Consider the following 19,713-nt stretch of genomic DNA (forward strand, 5'->3'; position numbering starts at 1 on the left):
GATTTTCATATTGATAAAACACCACTTATTTTGTCACTACACTTTTTAAAAAATTTTGACAAAGATAAAAGTAAGAAGATACTGCTTTTGAAATCAATCTATCTTAGGATTTGAATATTGTTTTTCCTGGATAGCAAAAGGATGTGGTATATGAATTGAATTAAAAGCTATTCTTTGTCAACTTAATGCTTCCAAATTCCAACAATCCATTCATTGAGAAAATATGGGGAAAATTGAGCAAATGTACAAAAAAAACAGGTATCCTTTATTATCTTCTGAAAGTTTTATCAGAATTTACCATTGTCTAAGATGATTTTGAAGACTATTATTACTTAGAAACATATGATGCTTGCACTTTTTAATACCTTTGGAACTATGAATGAACGTAGGCTATAATTCACAATATGATCGGCTGTCTTACAGGTTTACTGTATTTCTATAAGAACACATGGAAAGTTCTTTTAATTGCCCTTCGAGCACCTATTTTAGTTGTTTCAAAAGACCGGATGTTTCTCAAATTATTTTAAGTCTAACCTACTTTTCCGTAAATAGGGAAAATTGAATTTATTCTTTATTCCAACGTTAGTTTAGCATTAAAATACATAGAGCAGGTTGAAAAGAAATGTTCATCTTGATGACGAGCAAGTTTATTGTATTATTGATGTTGGTTCAGAATTTTGAATTCATTCAGACTAAACAATGCAAGATTCCAGAGGATAATGAAGATATTGACTGGGACAAGGTGGGAATGGATTAAAACTATTGAATTCATATGATTTGTAACTTTAGATTGAAAATACATAAAACATCATATTTATTTTATGTGTGATGAAATATTACATATTACAACACGCTGTGTTTAGCATGATCACAAATATATTCAGACATCAAGTAGAATCAGTCAACATTTGTTTGAAACAGTCATCATAATCTGTAAAAGCTGAGATCGCCATAACCCAGAAATAATATCAGATCAGTTATATTCATGTGCATTTACTATGCCTTTCCTTGGCAGTTTCCTGATGCCTGGTATGAGGTTCTACATACCAATGATCCAGTGATGGGAAAAGATGTCGGTGGTGTAAAACTCAGGAATTTTACCAGAACAAGAACAGGTGTGAGCATGATGATCACAGAACTACATCAGAAGTTAGATATTTTATTCAAATAAATAACCAGAATTCATATTCGAGTTATTGGACATAATTGTGCCCTAGTTAAACTTTAAATAAATATTAAATAGAAAAAATATTAGACTAAAAATGGTGCTAACTATGATTCAATGCAACCTTTATATTTTAGTTCTCATTCACAAACTATGACAGTTCATTTGATAACAAAGAGAGCAGGTGTCTATGAGCCCAAAAAGAGTGATGGTATATATTTTATATCAATTAGTAGATTTCTATTAAAAATTTGCATAATATATCAGTAAAAAAGTATAATTTCAATTTTCAAATAGAATCGGCTGTTCTAACGTCACACACCTTAACACCAAAGGGTGGAAGAAGTGAAGATGCAGCAAAAATTGGTAAAATTACTATTACCTATAGATGTGAAATGCTATTGCCTAAATCTTCGCAACTTTATTTTTTATATTTAGATTATGCAATGTTCAATGATGATGTTTTGATTTTAAGTGATGAGAAGAATTACTTGATAAATGTATTTTGCAGTCTTTCAGGTATACACATATATAAAAATGCTTGGAATAGAACCTTATTCATTAAAAACCCATCCTACGCGCGAAAAGTGATGTAAAATTTTTTTTTTTAACATTAGCTCTTATGGGGAATGTGATCACCAGAGCAGAAATTTGCATTTTTTGTAATTTTCTAGGTATCTTTCATTGTATACGTATGCAGTTTTGAAGATAGAATATTTTTTACATTTTTTTTGATATTTTTATCATGATAAACATGGTCAAGATTTTTGATAATCGTTCATTGAAATTTTAATGAGCGCGGTGTTTCCGATGACGTCATTCACACTAGACCATGAGATTCTGCCAACGCGTCGTGCTCTGTGGTATATGCGCTCCAACTGCTTGTGATAACAGAATACTGGAATACCGGTACTGGGACCACAACTTGCGTTCAACGAAAGACCTATTTTGGTTTTTATTGGATGTTATATATTTCATGAATTCCATGTAACTATGTATATTTCTGGTACAACTTTCAAAATCCAATGGCCTAACTCAGTTCATATGTTGACACCATGTACCTATCCCGAAATTGGTGATGTTCAGGGCTGGATTTAGACTATGAGAGACCCCTTCATATTTTTGAGCTCGGAGTTTTTCTCTGAACAACACCACATTTAATTGCTTAAAATTTAAAAACATGAGTGCATTAAACTTTTCATTCTCCCCATTCATGGGTGTGAATTTTTAATTAGAAGAATAAAAATTTACTTGAGGCAGTTTTGCTTTCAATTTTTTTGATCAAACAACCGCTACAGCCAGCAGAATGCGCATAATAATAATTTCCCTTATTATGATGCAAACGACGCAATAATGGCTGTTTACAATGTGGTTGAAACCAGTTGTGTACAGAATTTTCTACTCTGAAAAGCTTGATATCTATATATACTTTTCGTAGGGTTCAAACTTGTCAAGTTTTCAAAAGAATTACAAACTTCGAAACCGAATTTTGAGGCTCTAGGTTTCAGCCTACCTAGCCTATTGGTAAATCCAGAAATCCAGCCCTGGTGATGGTCCTTACAGCAAATTTCTGGCCCTAATCACTCAGCAGATTGAAATTAATGGTTTTCAGCATTTATTAGCAAAGATAAATATTTTAATTATACATATAGTTCAAATTAAAGCCTGTATAATGATATTATAAATATATGTCCCACTATTACTGCATTGTGAGAAGGCTTTCCACACTATCAAGTCTATAAGGTTTTAGCGACTTCCAGATGGAAACTGCAGTCTTCATTTCGCATATTCTTTTCATTAATGCCATTAGCATTTGAAGCTTGACTGATTCCAATGTACATTTTCCATTGTTGTTTAATGTAATATCCTAAACGTGACTTCAAATTTTTTTCTCACTTCAATCATCACATGTTTGAATACCCGAGCTGACTTCTACTGATTTGTTATTATTTACAATTTTTTTTTGTAAATTAACTGTCGTTTTTGCCAAGTGTCCACTAAGTGAAAATCTACAAAAAAAAGCAGTGGTTTAATAATGGACTACATTTTTAACCGAATCCAAAAATGTTCCGTAACTTAGTCAACCCTTCCTCCAAGGAGTTTTTGATTGTTCAAACATCTTAATTTACTGTTAAGCTTGATAGCGAACATGGGGGGCAGGGGGGAGCTGACGGTGATGGTCGTATCGCTCCCCAGTCTATACCGAATAACTGTGAGTTTTGTATATAATTGTTGTTGATACAACTGTACAATGCTTGTATTCTGGTTGACAAAATAAATCTCTCTCTCGTATTCAGTCATGTTTTTTAACCTAGTTAGGAGACCGGTATTGTACCATTATAGGTTGGAGATATTCATCTTTTTTGTATACCGGTACCGTACAACTTATCCTGCCTATTGACAGGATGGCCAACATTTTTGTAGCCTATTGTTCTTAGGCCTATTTCAGTATTTACTAAATAATTTAGTTTTCACCTCTTGCAGCCTTGGTACGGTACCTGTAGTTTAAATAACACGTCATCATGCATTCAGTAAATGATTGCTTATAGTTATAGATTGTCAATGTTATAGATTGTCAATGTTAAACGCTTCCAGTACCGGTACCGTACCCAAAGCGACATTAGCGTTGCATTTGCAGCGCATATCCCACAGAGCACGGCGCGTTGGCAGAATCTCATGGTTTAGTGAGAATGACGCCATCGGAAACACCGCGCTCATTAAAATTTTAATGAACGATTATCAAAAATCTTGACCATTTTTATCATGATAAAAATATCAAAAAAAAAGAAAAAATATTCTATCTTCAAAACTGCTCACGTCTACATTGAAAGATATCTAGAAAATTACAAAAAATGCAAATTTCTGCTCTGGTGATCACATTCCCCATAAGAGCTAATGTTAAAAAAAAAATTTTACATCACTTTTCGCGCGTAGGATGGGTTTTTAATGAATAAGGTCTATTCCAGGCCATCACCATCACATTGCAATATATTGTCATAATCCCTCTCTGTTCCTATTAACAATAAATGAAAAACCTTACTCTATCACTGTGTTGCCAATATTTACAAACAATGATAAATCAAAGTTTGGTATTCAAAATTAATTCTGAAACTACAGTGAATGTCGGAGTATTTGAGCTGTTTTCAGCAAATGCAGTGTAATAAAGCTTAACAAGCACCATAAATATGTTTGAACTTACAGAATGTAAAATGTCTTTCCATAAAAGTCTGTTTGTGTTGAAAAAAAAGTGCTGTCACTCAAAACTATTTTAGAGTATCTCAATTTGATTCTGGTTGTATTGCCTATTAAACATGAAAAGTACGATATATCAGCATCTTAGTCTCAGCACTTCACCTCTGCATCATTTATTAAATCCAATTTGAAATATATTTCAGATGAATGGGTTGTCTGGGCTGGCTTTCCAACTATGAATCCAACAATTCCTCAAGTCACCATGATGTGGAACGAACTCATGGAAAAAGGAATCAATGTACAACTTCATCTTGCAGAAGCACTTGAACATCCAGAGAATTTCATGGGTCTTGAATCGTGAAAAATTTGCAGATATTTCAAATTCAAATTGAGATGTTCCCCATGCATCGATCGTTCTATTGAATTATTTACAAATTCTTTGTATTAAATCAAATATCAGACCTCGCAAATAATTTAGGAATAAATAAAAGTCATGGCTTTGTAGAAACAAAAACAATCTTTAATCACGGAAATTACAAAGTAATTGACACAGTAGTTAACGAGAAAATCGGTTTGTTTCTCTACAAGAAAAAGAAATACAAACACCAAGAGGAACAAACAACATAATAACAAAACGATACAGAGATCTATTTCGTGTCCGAAAAAGCGTTTTACTGCATAACATTTTTACCTTTACGATTGCCTCATCATTCAAATATTAATTTTCTCATTTTAAACTCCGATTCAAGTAAGATACAATGTTAATTTTAGGCCTATATTAAAACCTATATTTTAAGTGAACAAATATTAAACCAAAAAAAGAGGGAACGCTGTATGAGGAACCAAGTTTTGCTTTACGGGGTGCAAAATATGAATTTAAGATTTTTACATTCACATTAAATTAAAATTAAATGTCTTCAACATATACTAAAACCATGATGAGCATCCATCTCTTTCGGGGTACAATGTAACGAAATCCTCGTGTTGAATGAACGTTTTCGGGAAAAAAAAATCACCCCACCGCAGTAAAAGAGAAATATTATAAAATTTCATCAGGACATTTTAAAACATAAATTATGTCACTGCAAAAATTTCAAGTTGATTGTTGTTATAATAACTTATTCTACTCTTCTACTACACTTTTTTCAATTTCCGCTGTAAACCAACACAACGTAACTGATTTCGTTTATCTGTAGTTAGCGCCGATCACATTGTGTGGAATACTCTTAACCCCGATGTTTAATGATTAGTAAATTTTCACAATAATGTACCGATGCGATGAAACACATACCAAGTAATTAAGTCCAACCCAGATTTTATCGAATGCTAATGAATCATTCAATGTATGAACACCATGAAACATAACAAACAAATATTTCTATCTACTTATTGTATCAAACAAAATTGGGTAATTTTGTTATGATCTATATCACAAAAATAAAAATTAGTGTTTTTAACATACACACTTTAATCACAGGCTATTTTGCGACCCTATAACAAACAGAGTAACAAAACATCGCTAGGTGAATTTTGTAAACGTATTTTTAAGCGCATTGGAATTACAGAAAAACTACGGTTGCGCACAAGCAATAATGTAAAATTCAAATATACAGCTTGCAAAATTGAAAAAAATTAAAAAATTTATCAAAAACTCCGTACAGTATACTTCACGCAATACCTCCATACAGGTAAATTTTATAAAGTTATTTTTGAGCGCATTGGAATTACACGGAACAACATGTTTACCATACACGATAAAATACCTCCATGTAAACACCACGGTAAGAAACATCAAAAATCCACCAATTCATATTATCTCTGTGCAAATATATCAAGATATAAACATACGATTATAAACCCTGAAAAAAAAAATCCAACAATATAACTCGTACCCATTAAGATGAAATTAAAACGACCTTCATTCCGATTATAAAGACGCACTATTCCGCAATAATAATAAACATACTATCAAAAATTCTGTAAATACCAACATAAAAACAACTTCTTGAAAATCAGTAATCTTTATCTCCGAAAATACATGCGAAAGCTCAAATATTCGACCATGTGCACTGGAAGAAATTCCATACCCCAATATCAAAAATTAATGTATTGATTCTACATAGATACCAAAAAGCTGAAACGATGATTTTCATACAGATAAACAACAGTCATAATTGACTATCAAAAAATTAGAGTAATCTAATACACCGATTCTAATGTCTAATGGCTAAAATGTCTAAAACCCAGTGATTTCCAGCGATCATGTGGTATGAACGATTAAATAATTTTAATCGCTCATTGCCGACCATTGAATATCTTTCACATTTGGCAAATTATGGCCGTATAAAGATTTTCATATTCAGTTAATATAATACTACCTTAAAATGCAGAAGTCCCACCTACGATTTTTCTATTCCTTTGTTAAAAGTCTATATCCATTCTACAAAGCAAAAATGTAAAATCATAACTCGAACTCAAATGTCCATGTCCATTGATTTGATTGTCGAGTTATGTTTTTCAAAACCCAAATGCGCAGCGCAAATACTTTCAATTTTTCTCCCACGGCGAGGAAGCAATTAGTTTGCTTATAACAGACAAATTACTTCTGATAAAAAACAATCTGAATCGTTTCACTTGCACTAATCCTTTTTAGACAAACAATCCAAAATCTTTCGTACGCGAATGGTTACAAGCTCTATCAGCTATCCAATTAATTACCAGTGACGCCAAAATACAAACAATCGCAAATCTTCTCTTTAGCGGTTTCAAAGATTAAACGATAAGCTAACAAACTTTTTCTCTTACGTTCATTTCAAACTTCTTTACCCTGAAAGGTCATCGGCCAAGACAGCAATAAAAAAAAAAAACTAACTGACCACTGCCGAGTTTGGACCCATCGGGCAGAACCCATTGGACCCAGCGCCTCTGGAGCACATGTTCCACTGCTATTGTCTGAGATTTGCCTCGCTTGAATCATATGTATATATTCATTTTGCTCATAACGCGGTAAAACAGCGTTAACTCCAAGTATTTCGTCACAGAAACAAACAAAGATGCGTACGAGAGTGCCCTATATAAATAACCTATCGTCCGTACCGAAATGTGTTGGCTACAAGATTTGATGATGGTTTCATCATCTTTGCACCGTTACATTTGCACCTGTAAAATTTTGCACGCTCGAACATTTGCACCCAGACGTTTGCACCCGCAGATTTTAGGGTACTCCCGAAGTATGTGAACCAAGATGGCAGACAACGGATTATTTTAGTTCTATTACGAGTTCGGGGACTAGCCAAGTTTCTTTCATAGTAATTGTACCCGAAATTATGGCCTAACCCTAACCTGGTACAGACAATACGTTCCATTGTTCGCCATCTTGGTTCACATACTTCGGGAATACCGATTTTAGCACACATATATACTTTTGCACCCACCGACATTTTAACTCACACACTAACACTAAATCAGGAAATTAGAACATCAAGGCAAACTCTTGATATTTTGGAGACATGCGACCAGGTAATGAAACATTGGATATTGAAATTTCCTAAGATTCTTACACAATGATTCGAAAAAATCATCCAGCACTTAATCTTGACTTGGAATTGCCACCGCGGACGTGTAGTCTCGTTGAGCACACTGATTTTATTTATATTCCACATCACTCAAGGTAAACTCTAGGTATTTGAGAGTTTTTATTTTGGGCGTGTGTTAATACTGATCTTAAATCACCACAAATAAATAGAACTCATATATATATATACAGTATATCTAAATTATTCAAATTTCATCAAGATTTGTTCATTTTATTAAGAATAATATATATATATATATATTATTCAAATTTTATTAAGATTTGGTCATTGGCGGGTTTTAAAAGATTGCTAGTGACGTAGGAATGTAAGTTTCAGAATTTCGAAGCGATTCGAATCAACATCAATTAAAATCGATTCGAAGCAATTTAGGAAAAAGAGGCTTGATTCGATTTTAAAAAGTATTACATAGATAACACAGGGCAATTGCACGACGCAGCTGTTTCATTACTTTACGTTTACAGATTTCCAAAGTCGTAACACTCCCAGAGTTGTTATATTTCATGTTGGTAGCAGCAGCTTGAGTGGGACCAATGGTTTCGCTCAAATTTGTTCGACTACTTCAAATGTTACAAAGTTTCACAAATAATTTAATATCCTAAACGTTCATCTAGATTCTAGATCAACGTTTTCCAAACTGTGTTCCGCGGAACACTAGCGTGTCTAGACTAGACTGACAAACGATCCTACAATACCTTCCGCAGTATGTGAAAGTTATTGTCTCACGTCACGAGTAGTGTGATAAATTTATTTCGCAATGGCAGCATTGGCATCCAAATGCCCAATTTGTTCCAATTCTAAGCAAGCGAAGAATTGCATTTGGAGGAAATTAAAAGTTAGATATTATACTGAAGTTTGAGCAGTCATGTAACATTCATTGTTTGAGAGTATTTATTTTTCGCTGTTTGGGTAATACATGAATACTTGGCAAGGTTTCTTGAAGAATTATCAACACATACGACTAAAAATTAGGCACGCTCATATCTGAATTGTGTGATTTTAATAAATCTTATATAAATGATGAAACATTTACTGTGGGTACAATTGAATAATCAAATCAACAACTTGAATGGAACATAAAAATTCAAATTTTGTGTCGATTTTAATAACATTGTGCCCACAAAGCCTTCTTATTGGCACCAGTGGATTTTTTTGTATGTGCGTGTGTGCAGTTATCTGCATATTCAGTACCAATTCGTTTTTGTGTAGAACCATATTAACGATCAGTCGATCGTGGTCGAAAGCAGATTGGCCACCCCTGCCTTATACCTTATTGAAAAACAAGTCTACGATGCATCCTTCGTTATCATTGCTTCTTTTAAAAGCATGACGCAAACGGTACTAAGTAGCATTTATCATTTAGATGTACTTTGAAGGTCAATCTTAGAAGAAACAATCAATAGAGACTAGACAACCGGTATTGTATGTAAATAAATATGTAACCCTCTTTGTAACAAAAAATGAATCTCAGTCGAATATATTTGGTAGTCGATAAATCCATGCAATATGTTTTTCTAGTAACTTCATTCACTTTTTACGCTCATTATTGTTATTTTTATCAAAATTTATACTATATTTCCTCCAAATTTGAAGAAAGTTAACGATAATATGATGATATACTAAATAGAATCAGATTCGGAAATATTCGAATCGGAACATTGTGATTCGAAAATCGATTCGCAAAAAAAATATTTGAAACTTACATCCCTACCAGTAAGTGACACCATAAAATGATTGTAGAATATACGCGAATAATCTTACCAAAATTACAAAAGAGTGTTTATTTTCTGTGGTAGTAAGATGCTCGGCCCTTCCCTCCGAATAATGTGGTGTGTCATTAATGCAGAACGACAATGTTTTGAGATTCACAAGCTCTTGCACATTGCTGCAATTACCTACCAAGTAACTAGAAAAACATGAACCATGAAACACTTCATCAAAAAAATTTCGAATGATGATATTTTAAAAATGTTATTAAAAAAAAGAATATTGAAAGAGTGAGTACCCATGATTTTCAGCCGCTTATTGCCAATAGTGCATGTTCGTTGTAGCTTTTTATTTGTTGTGTCTATTCCATTTCCTATATGGAATTTTTCTACGAATAAGAGTAATAGAGTATTTCCTGCCTTCGTTCAATAGCTGAGTGTTTGTATTTTTCGTGATATTGTAATATTGTGTATTCGTGATTCCGTATTCATTCTGTGTACTTGTATCTAATACTTAGGAGTATTTCATTCTCTGCTATCGGAATAATTCAAGTTGATTGTCAAACTTTACAAGATATTTTGGTAGTAGAGATATTGTTTGTTTATTGACTTTACGGAGTCGGGCGGAGATAATTCGCTAATTTTGATCTAACTAGTAATGGAAAAAGGACCCTTCTCTATATGTATTTCGATAGTGAATGATTATCAACACGGTTAAAATGTATATTCTAATATTGTTTATGTTAATAGAGTTTATGTATTCTCAATTTATGTAATTTAACTTGAAGTAACGCCATGACTGACAGAGACGAACTCACAATAGTTGATTTTCAAAATTTTAATCCGGTGGAACATGAAGCTCCAAAACAAAGTATGAAAGCTGTTAGTGAAAAAATATACGAAGCGTTATCTACTAAAGGTTATGTTTGCATTCAAAACTGCGGAATTGGAAGGTAATTTTTTTTTTATCTCTGACATGTCACATTTTATTCTAGAACTTGTTGCACTCAGAGACTTAACAAATAATCGAACCGACAATTCCTCGTTTTGTACTATATATCATTTTATATTATTTCAGGTCAGAAATTGCAAATGTTTTTGAAAATGCAAGCGCATTTTTCCATCTGGATAACGATATAAAATTGAAGTATCGATTGGATCAGGATTTTGTTGGTTATGTACCGTTTGACGGCGACATGTAAGTTCAACGCAAAACATTTTTGTATATGTAAATTTGCGCTACTCTCATAGGCCATAACTTAGTAGTCATAGAAGTGAAATATTATTCGAAATATCTCACATCGCCGACCACATTGTAACGATTTCCTATGTTTTTTGGAATTGGAATGATTTAAATAGATTGATCGTACACAAACCCTAAAACTGATTTTTAATAAGAAAATGCACGTTTATGCACGTCAAGTCACACTAACTCGCCCAGTTTGGAATGAACGTATAGCGCACGTTATTTTGTCTGGTAGATACACGGACAATAAACAGGTGAAAGTTTACAGTCAGTCCAGTTAAACGGCTGAAAACATTTTTCGGAAAGACAGGTTTCAAAAATTCGAAAAAACATATTCCATTGTAGTATCTGTAAAAGAGCACACAACATTCTGTCGATGGAAAAAGGGTTGTAGTTCAACAGGCAATCGTATTGATATATATATATATATTTAATCGGTCTAGTGCAGTCAAAGCAACACAAGCTTGGATATGACAGCATTACATATACATGGACCGATGGACGTATCTTGTGGTTGAATTCAAAATTGTAAGAACGAAATCTATTTCGTCTCGAACTCTCTAACAAAATTCCCTCAATATGTATACGCTATAGTTGTCAGCTACGGTGCACACAACTTACTAAGGTTAAGGTCATCTAATATCTAAAACAAACATCAAAAATCGCTGATATCACGACAATCCAAGAGCAGGTCCGCGCGAACCTCCTGAAAAAATCGAACATCAACTAACGGGTTTCGAGCCACTGAGGTTATATATTACTTCTAACTCAAAGCCCTATAGAGATGGTGAGACAAAACTTGTGGATGTTGTTCTAGTTGTTATTTATTTTCTATTGGAATTATGTTCTTACTTTTTTTGTATAAGGAAGTTTCGTCACGTTGTTCCAAAGGGGAAAGAGGCTTTATATCTTACTGGGACAGGATTCTCTTCGCCTAATATAAATTGGCCTTCCGACAAATATACCCCAGAGTTCTCCAAAAACATTAAACAACTCGGGGAAAAACTTCACAAACTGGCAAACTTCATGATGGATATTCTTGCGCAAGAAATGAAATTGCAGGTGATTTTAAAAGTATATAGGATTAAAATAGAGAGCATAATAAATAGTTCATAAAAATATTAATAGAAAATATTCAAATAATAAAATTACACGTTTTTCACTCAATTTTTTTTTACCAGGATCAGCAATATTTTAGAAAGCTGACTAGTCGAATGAATCAATCAGGAAACTACACAATGATTCGAATAAATCATTATCCACCAGTTGATGATAATCAAGAACTACCACAGGGAAGTTGTAGACTTGTTGAACACACTGATCTCACTTTTGTTACATTTATATTTCAAAATACTGAAGGTGGATTACAGGTAATTGACAATTTTGATGTGCTCTTCCTATATACCCTTATAGATTTACTGATACCAATTCAAAAATCGAACCAAAATGATGTTTTTTGAAAAATATTTTTAGTTTTATAGCGCTTTGTTTGATTATGGATTACGGTTTCAGATGCTCGACAGAAATGGTGAATACATAGATGTCCCGTTCGTTTCGAATAGTATGCTTCTGATCACTGGTGATGTAATACAGAAATGTACCGGAGGAAAGATTCGGTCAATTGTAAGTAGTGCCTGCGACACTTAAATACTTGGTGGTAGTTGAGACTGAGAAAGGTATCAATAGTTTCATTTTCCGTTTTTTCAATATTTTACAAAAGTAATGTACTATTATGCTCCCATGTAACAAATCGCACCCCGTCACACACCAAATTTTATGAGGTTAAGGATTCAAAAAACGTTTGATATATTTTAGTTGTATGTTAAAGCACTCATTCTATCTGAAAACTTCGTAAAAGAATCTATAAATGTTGTTTAACTTCACCATACGCACTTGACGAAGTTTGTCTGGCTTCTATTTTATGTATTATTATATGATATACATATTTATCCCGATGAGAGGAAAACCGATAAGACGGATCAATCATATGGCGAACCACAACCTCTCGTCCAGTTACCAGTCTATATCGGATATGGGATTAGTTAGCGAGTTATTCGTTTCAGACGCACTAATTTGGACATGCACACTCACTAGGGCTAAAAGGGACAGTGCATATTTGAATTTCTAGAAACATCGAGTTGCCGTTTCGGACGACTCAGAAACGAGAAAAGACAGAATTTCGATAACCTACTCCGTACGCCCCGATAACGAGGTTCCCGTTGAAGGTATTGAAAACGGCTGGACCGATTTGGGATCGAGTAACTACCGCTGGACGGCGGGCGCAAAAACCATGGGAGAAATTATTTGGAACGAAGCCAAATGGAGCTACGGAGTTAAGTCTACATAAAGACAGGATTGTCAAATTGAAAAGAATGATAGAATTGATTAAATATTGAACACAGATATCAGATTTCGGGCTATCTATATATATATTGGCACTTGTAAATACTGAATAATTTGGCAATACATCAATATTATATCAATGTATTATGAGTTCTAGACTATTGAGTTGGTCTTATAGAGATATTTTAATGAGGTTTGCCAAATCATCAATTTACCGCTAAATGGATATTAATGAGTTAATGAGCATTATAACTTGAATAACAAGAAAGCAATGTAGTATATGGACACGCAATACAAAGTAGTGCGGATATCTAAACTTTTAGAGTGCCGTATCATAGTCTTCCAGACTTCGATTCGCAATTTTCAATCTTGAGGCGTTATCACACACACAAAACGAATCCCATATAGACGGTGACGCTGACGGTGATTGGCCTTCATAAATATTTTCACATTTAGCGTTTTAAATAAAGGCTCGTGTGAATTTTTCTGAAAACATATTTTGATATAATTACGTTTACGTTTATATATATGAAATATGTTGAGTATGATAATACAAGCTTATATTTATCATTTGCATGATACGGTTTTGTAATTAGTATACGATGTATAGTGTTATCACGATCGAAACAGGACTGTTTTCATTATCAAGCATCATTTTATTTTTGATAGAAGAAATACATTGTAGATAAAAATAATAAAAATAGAACTAAACTTCCAGTCAAATTCTAATTTAAAATACCATCTTACCTGTCATAAAGTCATCGATCTCAACATCTTTGGTTTATTTGAATCGTCACAACACAATCAAATCACGAATGCTACCCATTATGATTCCTGACTATTGATTGGTAGGCAATAATAGAAATACTAAATAAAATGAATTGTACGGAATACGGTCACTTAATGGTCAAGGTGCATTTCTCCAAACTCTCCTATGTGACGGGAAATGCTTCGCCAACCCCAGGAATACTGTCCACAACGCAGGCTTATTTTTAACCACTTTGATGAGCCGGTAATTCAACAATACTTTTCAACAGAATATATTCGTCAAATACGGTATCAACTCTCTCAGCCAAAAGCCCGTTGCTGGGCACACCGTCTTGGATTAAACTGTATATATGCTTAGTCATCTTAATCATTATTATTTAGCAGTTCCTCGTAGTCATTAGGACATATACTATATACAGATGTCGCTGTTGCGCCATCTAATACCCCATAGTCCTCGTGGCATCAGGCGGTTTATTGAAAATTTAATAACTCTGATGTAGAGTAATGGGATTTTAGTTAGGATTAGCGAGTTTGAGAAAAATATGGTGTTACAGATAGGGTATTGATAGGATATTAGAAGTAGAAGATAAGGTTAGCTGATGGAGTTGAGCAGCGGAAAATGGGACAAGAGCGCTCAGAAATGTAAGCGACTGGGATACCGGTAAATGAAAAGCAGGGGTCGGCAACCTACGGCCCGCGGGCCGTTCCGGCACGCCGAGTAACATAATCCGGCCCGCGACGCTCCACTGAATTATAGTAACAAAACAACTGTTTTGACGATTATGTTTATTTACGTAACATAATTTATTGTTAGACACGTGTAGACTAAATTATATTATATTCTATACAAGTATAAAATTCATAATTACTCGTTAATGAGGATTTAATTCAATCATAATTAGGCAAATGGCAACAAAACGTAGAAAAGTTGATGCTGAGTGCAAAGGGTTCAATGACGCCGAAAATATTCAAATGACAATTCTTGAGATGCAATGGATCCGTGAAATGAAAAGAGGGGGATCGTATCGAGATCATATCGGAATTGAGCTGAATACGCGAATTGTAGGTGTTAGTGGGCTGAGAAACGTTAGATGTCGACAAAAACATACCTATTCACTGAAATTAGATGAAAATATTTGATAGAGCGGTAATGATGTTTGAGGAAAAAGTATCAGATTGTGGGAGATAAATACACATGTTTCTTTTCAGATGTGCAATCTAATTGCAAATTGTGTTGGGGCATAGATTGAGTCTTCTAACACGCTTCTAATACAGGAATCATCATTATTTGCTATTTGATCAAAGAATATACGGTTCCTTGTTTAAAACTGCATATTCTAATTAAGACACGAAGTCAGATTTTGTAGTCAGGCTCAGATTCTTGACATTGAAAGCCGTAGATCTCATGCGGTGTTATTTAAAATATATAATCACTATCGAAAGTATACTATCTTCACCGACTATCACATAAGCCTTGCCATCATTCAAAGATTTGTCCAGATTTGCTATCACATATACACAATGTATGACATTTAATATTTTGTTTCAGAGAGGATTCGGTGCTAAGGTAAACATCTGCATCTCAGCTATATTTTTGAAATACTGATCTGGACACCACTTGATATCCAACGATGTTATTCCATATACTCAAACAAACATTACGGAAAAACAATCACATTTTTATTCATGTATTGTAAGAGTTGACAAAAACACACTGAAAATAATAAGAAAATAATGCAGCTTTTGAAAAAATCATCCCAGTAATAAACTGTTTTCTTTTTAAGTCCGTATATTTCGCATGGGATAATTCTACTTTTACTTTCCGTATGGGGTCCAACCGTAGTAGTTTCTGTCTTCTATCTTTATGTCTTTCTCATCTTTGTCACTGACGACGTCAGCATACACTGTAATGCGAATTCATGAAATTACATTTGATTTTGACTGTAATTTATTTGTCACTTTTTTTCAATCATGTTACAGTATAAATGAGGCAGCCAAATCGTCCAAAATTAGTGAAATATAATCCCTGTGAAAATATATAAATGGCAACCATGTTTCTCAACCCGCACTGTTCTGCACATGTTACCTTTGACCCTCAATATAAATAAATAAAACAATAAAAGATTGCCAAATGCAGTTCTGCCACACTTGTCATACCTGTCGCCATATTTGTCGTGAAAGACTGTAACTTTGCTTGCAGACGTTTCATCTCCTGAATCATTTTGTCTATCTGAACTCCTCTTGCGTCATTGTTTTCTGAAATTAAAAATTTATCGTCGATTTATAAATCAGACCGTCAATGAGCATCAGTGCTAAAATGTTCTTTAAAAGTAATCAGTATAATAGGTAATTATATTTCTACGTAAATATTTGTTTAAAAAGATTGATGATTTGGGGGAGAATGTACATTTCCGACAAACAAGGTGTGTGCATTTTTATGTTGGATTTGTCTTCCTTCACTGGTTGATGTGCGGTATGATGCAATACTACAGTGGTTCCCAAAGGTTTTTTCCTCAAGTCGCACTTTGAACATTCAAATAACATTTGAAAACATTTTGAACTCAAATGTTTATAAATTACTACTCTGCATAAAATTCTCTATTCAAACATTTGAACTTAAAAAATGGTAAATCACGCCACGGCTGTTTACCAGACTTATATTAAAAAATTCTTATTCACGCATAAATGAAAATCATTGGAGTGGAATAAAGTAACCAATCAGAATAATTTGCGCTAAGAATCAGATTAATAGTTGAAAAAGAAGTTTTGCTATGAGTAAAGGGGTCTAAACTGCAAAAATTACAAGAAAAATCTTGTAAGATAACACATTTGGATACCAGGATACCTCTCTCACATGCAAATTAAATGGGTACTATGCGCAGAACAAATTTCAACATTTTTTTATCGTCGTCTTTGACGAAATTCAAAAAATTGGATTGGTTTTAATGAAAAATAATGTTTATTTCGCAATAAAATTTTTCGTTTACGAGCAGAGATACGTCGTTATATTGACACAAAATATACCCAAAGTGCCAAATTGACGAGTTAAAAACATCGCTTTTCAGTTTTAGTATTCCTGCATTGTCATGCAGTCGAAAATCTGAGTTGCAGATCCACTACTTCAACGTCTGGTCACTGATGCTCGCGTAATAAGGGATATTTCTCACCGGGTGCACGATTCCAGATTCCGGCGAACAAACTAATTATATTCTGATATTGAGCTTAGTAATTCTTGTTGAAGTAAACAATCATCGAAAATATCAAAATTATCTATATTTAAAAGTCACACGAGTTCTTATCGACTTTCTCGGTTTTTCAAAAATTTAAAAGACTGACGTAGCCAGTGGTGCAGTACGAAGTCGCTTATGAGTCGTATTGCCAACAGAGGAATGCTAAAAAACGGTGTTATAAAAAATACCAAGAAACGAAAAAACAAGGAATTTTATTATAGATTTACTTAGATTTTATCGCAGATCTTGGGATTTTTCCCAGGGCGATATTTTTAAAATAAAAATGGAGAAATCGCCGTAACTGTTTCAGAAGCTGTTGCATGTCGATTTAAGGCTCTGAATGTGTTATCATGATCATTTACAACAGATAAAAAAAACTCACTCAAACACACACTTCGGGTTAAATGTTTTTTTTTCGAGTCAAAAAAGAAATTCCCATTTTTATGGCCTTTTTCATGTTACCGTTGCATTGTTTTACCAATTATGTCAAATTTCTATAATTTTAACACTATTACACACAATAGGAAAACATTTTATGAAAAGTCGTTTAGAGATTGATGAACAAAAAAGTATTTCATATTATATTTACTGATTCTGAAAACAGAAAGATGTACATTATGGTCTTTTCACTGACGACCGGTTAGATTAGATTAGATCAGTGTTTCCCAACCCGAGTCCGCGGTCTCAAATGAGTCCGCGGAACTTAACTATCAGACAAATTACGATTTTATGTTAGGATTTACATAACACATAAAATTTATTCGAATAACATTAATCGAGTCAATAATTACTGGATACTGAGTAGAGCTGGGCATATATTCAACTATTAGAATAGCAATTTACTATTTAAAAATTTGGTAACGGGTGACGCGACAGGTCACTTGCGCGTCGCTTAATCAGACTTGCGGATTTCCGACGAAAACACGAGTCTGCACACGCTTTGATAAATACCCAAAGTGGTGTTTCTTACGAGTTCGAACAACGAGAAATAATTTTTTTTTGTGGTGGATGTCAATGGTAGAAATCCAAATTTTCTAAATTGAAAAGCGGCAATACTAAAAATAAAACGGAGAACGCTATCAGTTTTGTTTTATGATGGTCCGCGACCGATTAATAACGTTTTTTTAGACATTGCAAAAGACAAAATTTCAAGTGCTACTGTAGTATACGTACCAGGGCATTTTTCCTTAGAATTTTTTGCTTTACTGCCTCTACATTGGTACGTACAGTACTGGAGCGCCGTAAGTGTTGTACCAACAGCTCAGATTTATCGAATTCACAAAAATACGAATGAATTAAAACAAAATATAATCGGGCCACGCATTTTTGTGTCCACAGATTGTCATGATATTTTCTGAGCAGCATTGCTTTCATTTTGTCAACAGAACCGCAGATTAAAATGATTTTTGATTTACTAATGATTTTTGATTTACTAATATACTTTAAATATATTTTTAATAAGTACTAAATCAAGTTGTACTTTCTGGAAATTTATAGCAGATAGTAGGATTTTTCTAACGACGATTACAAGTTCGCAAGATCGCAAAAAATATGTATTATAACTAAATATATATAATGGGGCAATATATTTTCACATTATTATGTTCACAGATTGCCGTGGCATTTTGAAGAAGTAATGCTTTCATCTTGTTGTAAGTCAACGCAACCGCGAGTTACCATGAACACAATTAAATTAAAATAGAAAGACATTTAAATTGTCGTCGTTGTCATGGATTGAATATTGTGCGACAGAAAAAGCCATTATACACAAAAAGTTGGCTTTTCTAACGAACGCGTAATTGCGGCGAATTTCCAATTTTGAAATTTGTTAAATTCTGTTGTGTTTGGTTTTATCGCTTCTTCACACAAAGTGCGGTTGCAATAGACGCACCTTGAGTCCGCAAAGGTTTTTGCTGATAAGAAAATAGTCCGCGGACAAAAAAGGTTAGGAAACGCTGGATTAGATAATCAGAAACCACTTACATGTATGTATGACATATTAGACTTGAAGTGTATAAAATGGTTTATTATGGAAATCCGACCGAAATATTTGGTTTGTTACTTCATTAGATTCCTCGTTTTGTTATGAGATTTTCAAGCAACAACGTGTGCATTCAATACATATCATTTATACATATATACCGTATGTATTTCAACCTTCAAAACAAGTTCATTCTGATGACAGTCTGAATAGTACAGTGAGGTTAAGTTTAGTGATAACATTCTCATGCACAATTTTGTGTTACTAGCTTCACCTCGCATTTTGAGTCTTGCGTAATAGCTATTGTCCTCTATTTCCTTTGAAGGATCGCTGCGGGGTGTTCGAGTTTCTCCAAGAGCCACAGTCGAAAAGAAAACGAGAAAAATCAGAGTGCGGATAGTTGACACAAAGTTAACATCGTTCCTCTTTGAACACATGGTGTTTAATCAATTATCATTTATCTTAGGTTAATGAACTTGATATAATAAA

The 19,713-nt window shown here is 33.7% G+C and overlaps 3 protein-coding genes across 3 annotated transcripts; 2 read left to right on the forward strand and 1 right to left on the reverse strand.

Annotated features, from left to right (window-relative positions):
- Positions 1 to 601: 601 nt before the first annotated feature.
- Positions 602 to 4,801, forward strand: LOC120330436 (uncharacterized). The gene is made up of 6 exons (XM_078118318.1): positions 602 to 742; positions 1,016 to 1,149; positions 1,303 to 1,376; positions 1,463 to 1,531; positions 1,604 to 1,684; positions 4,561 to 4,801. The coding sequence occupies exons 1-6, from the start codon at positions 623 to 625 to the stop codon at positions 4,716 to 4,718; spliced, it is 636 nt and encodes a 211-aa protein (XP_077974444.1). The 5' UTR covers positions 602 to 622; the 3' UTR covers positions 4,719 to 4,801.
- A 5,609-nt stretch (positions 4,802 to 10,410) lies between these two features.
- Positions 10,411 to 13,695, forward strand: LOC120330213 (uncharacterized). Its single transcript, XM_039397077.2, has 6 exons — positions 10,411 to 10,609; positions 10,735 to 10,854; positions 11,769 to 11,964; positions 12,084 to 12,272; positions 12,415 to 12,525; positions 13,031 to 13,695. Exons 1-6 carry the CDS (start codon positions 10,452 to 10,454, stop codon positions 13,247 to 13,249), a joined length of 993 nt encoding a protein of 330 aa, XP_039253011.1. The 5' UTR covers positions 10,411 to 10,451; the 3' UTR covers positions 13,250 to 13,695.
- A 2,028-nt stretch (positions 13,696 to 15,723) lies between these two features.
- Positions 15,724 to 19,687, reverse strand: LOC120329205 (uncharacterized). The gene is made up of 3 exons (XM_039395743.2): positions 19,499 to 19,687; positions 16,171 to 16,269; positions 15,724 to 15,917 (listed from the first exon to the last, which is right to left on the reverse strand). Exons 1-3 carry the CDS (start codon positions 19,659 to 19,661, stop codon positions 15,829 to 15,831), a joined length of 351 nt encoding a protein of 116 aa, XP_039251677.2. The 5' UTR covers positions 19,662 to 19,687; the 3' UTR covers positions 15,724 to 15,828.
- Positions 19,688 to 19,713: the final 26 nt, after the last annotated feature.

This window comes from Styela clava, chromosome 12, assembly GCF_964204865.1.
Source record: "Styela clava chromosome 12, kaStyClav1.hap1.2, whole genome shotgun sequence".
Lineage (NCBI taxonomy): Eukaryota > Metazoa > Chordata > Ascidiacea > Stolidobranchia > Styelidae > Styela > Styela clava.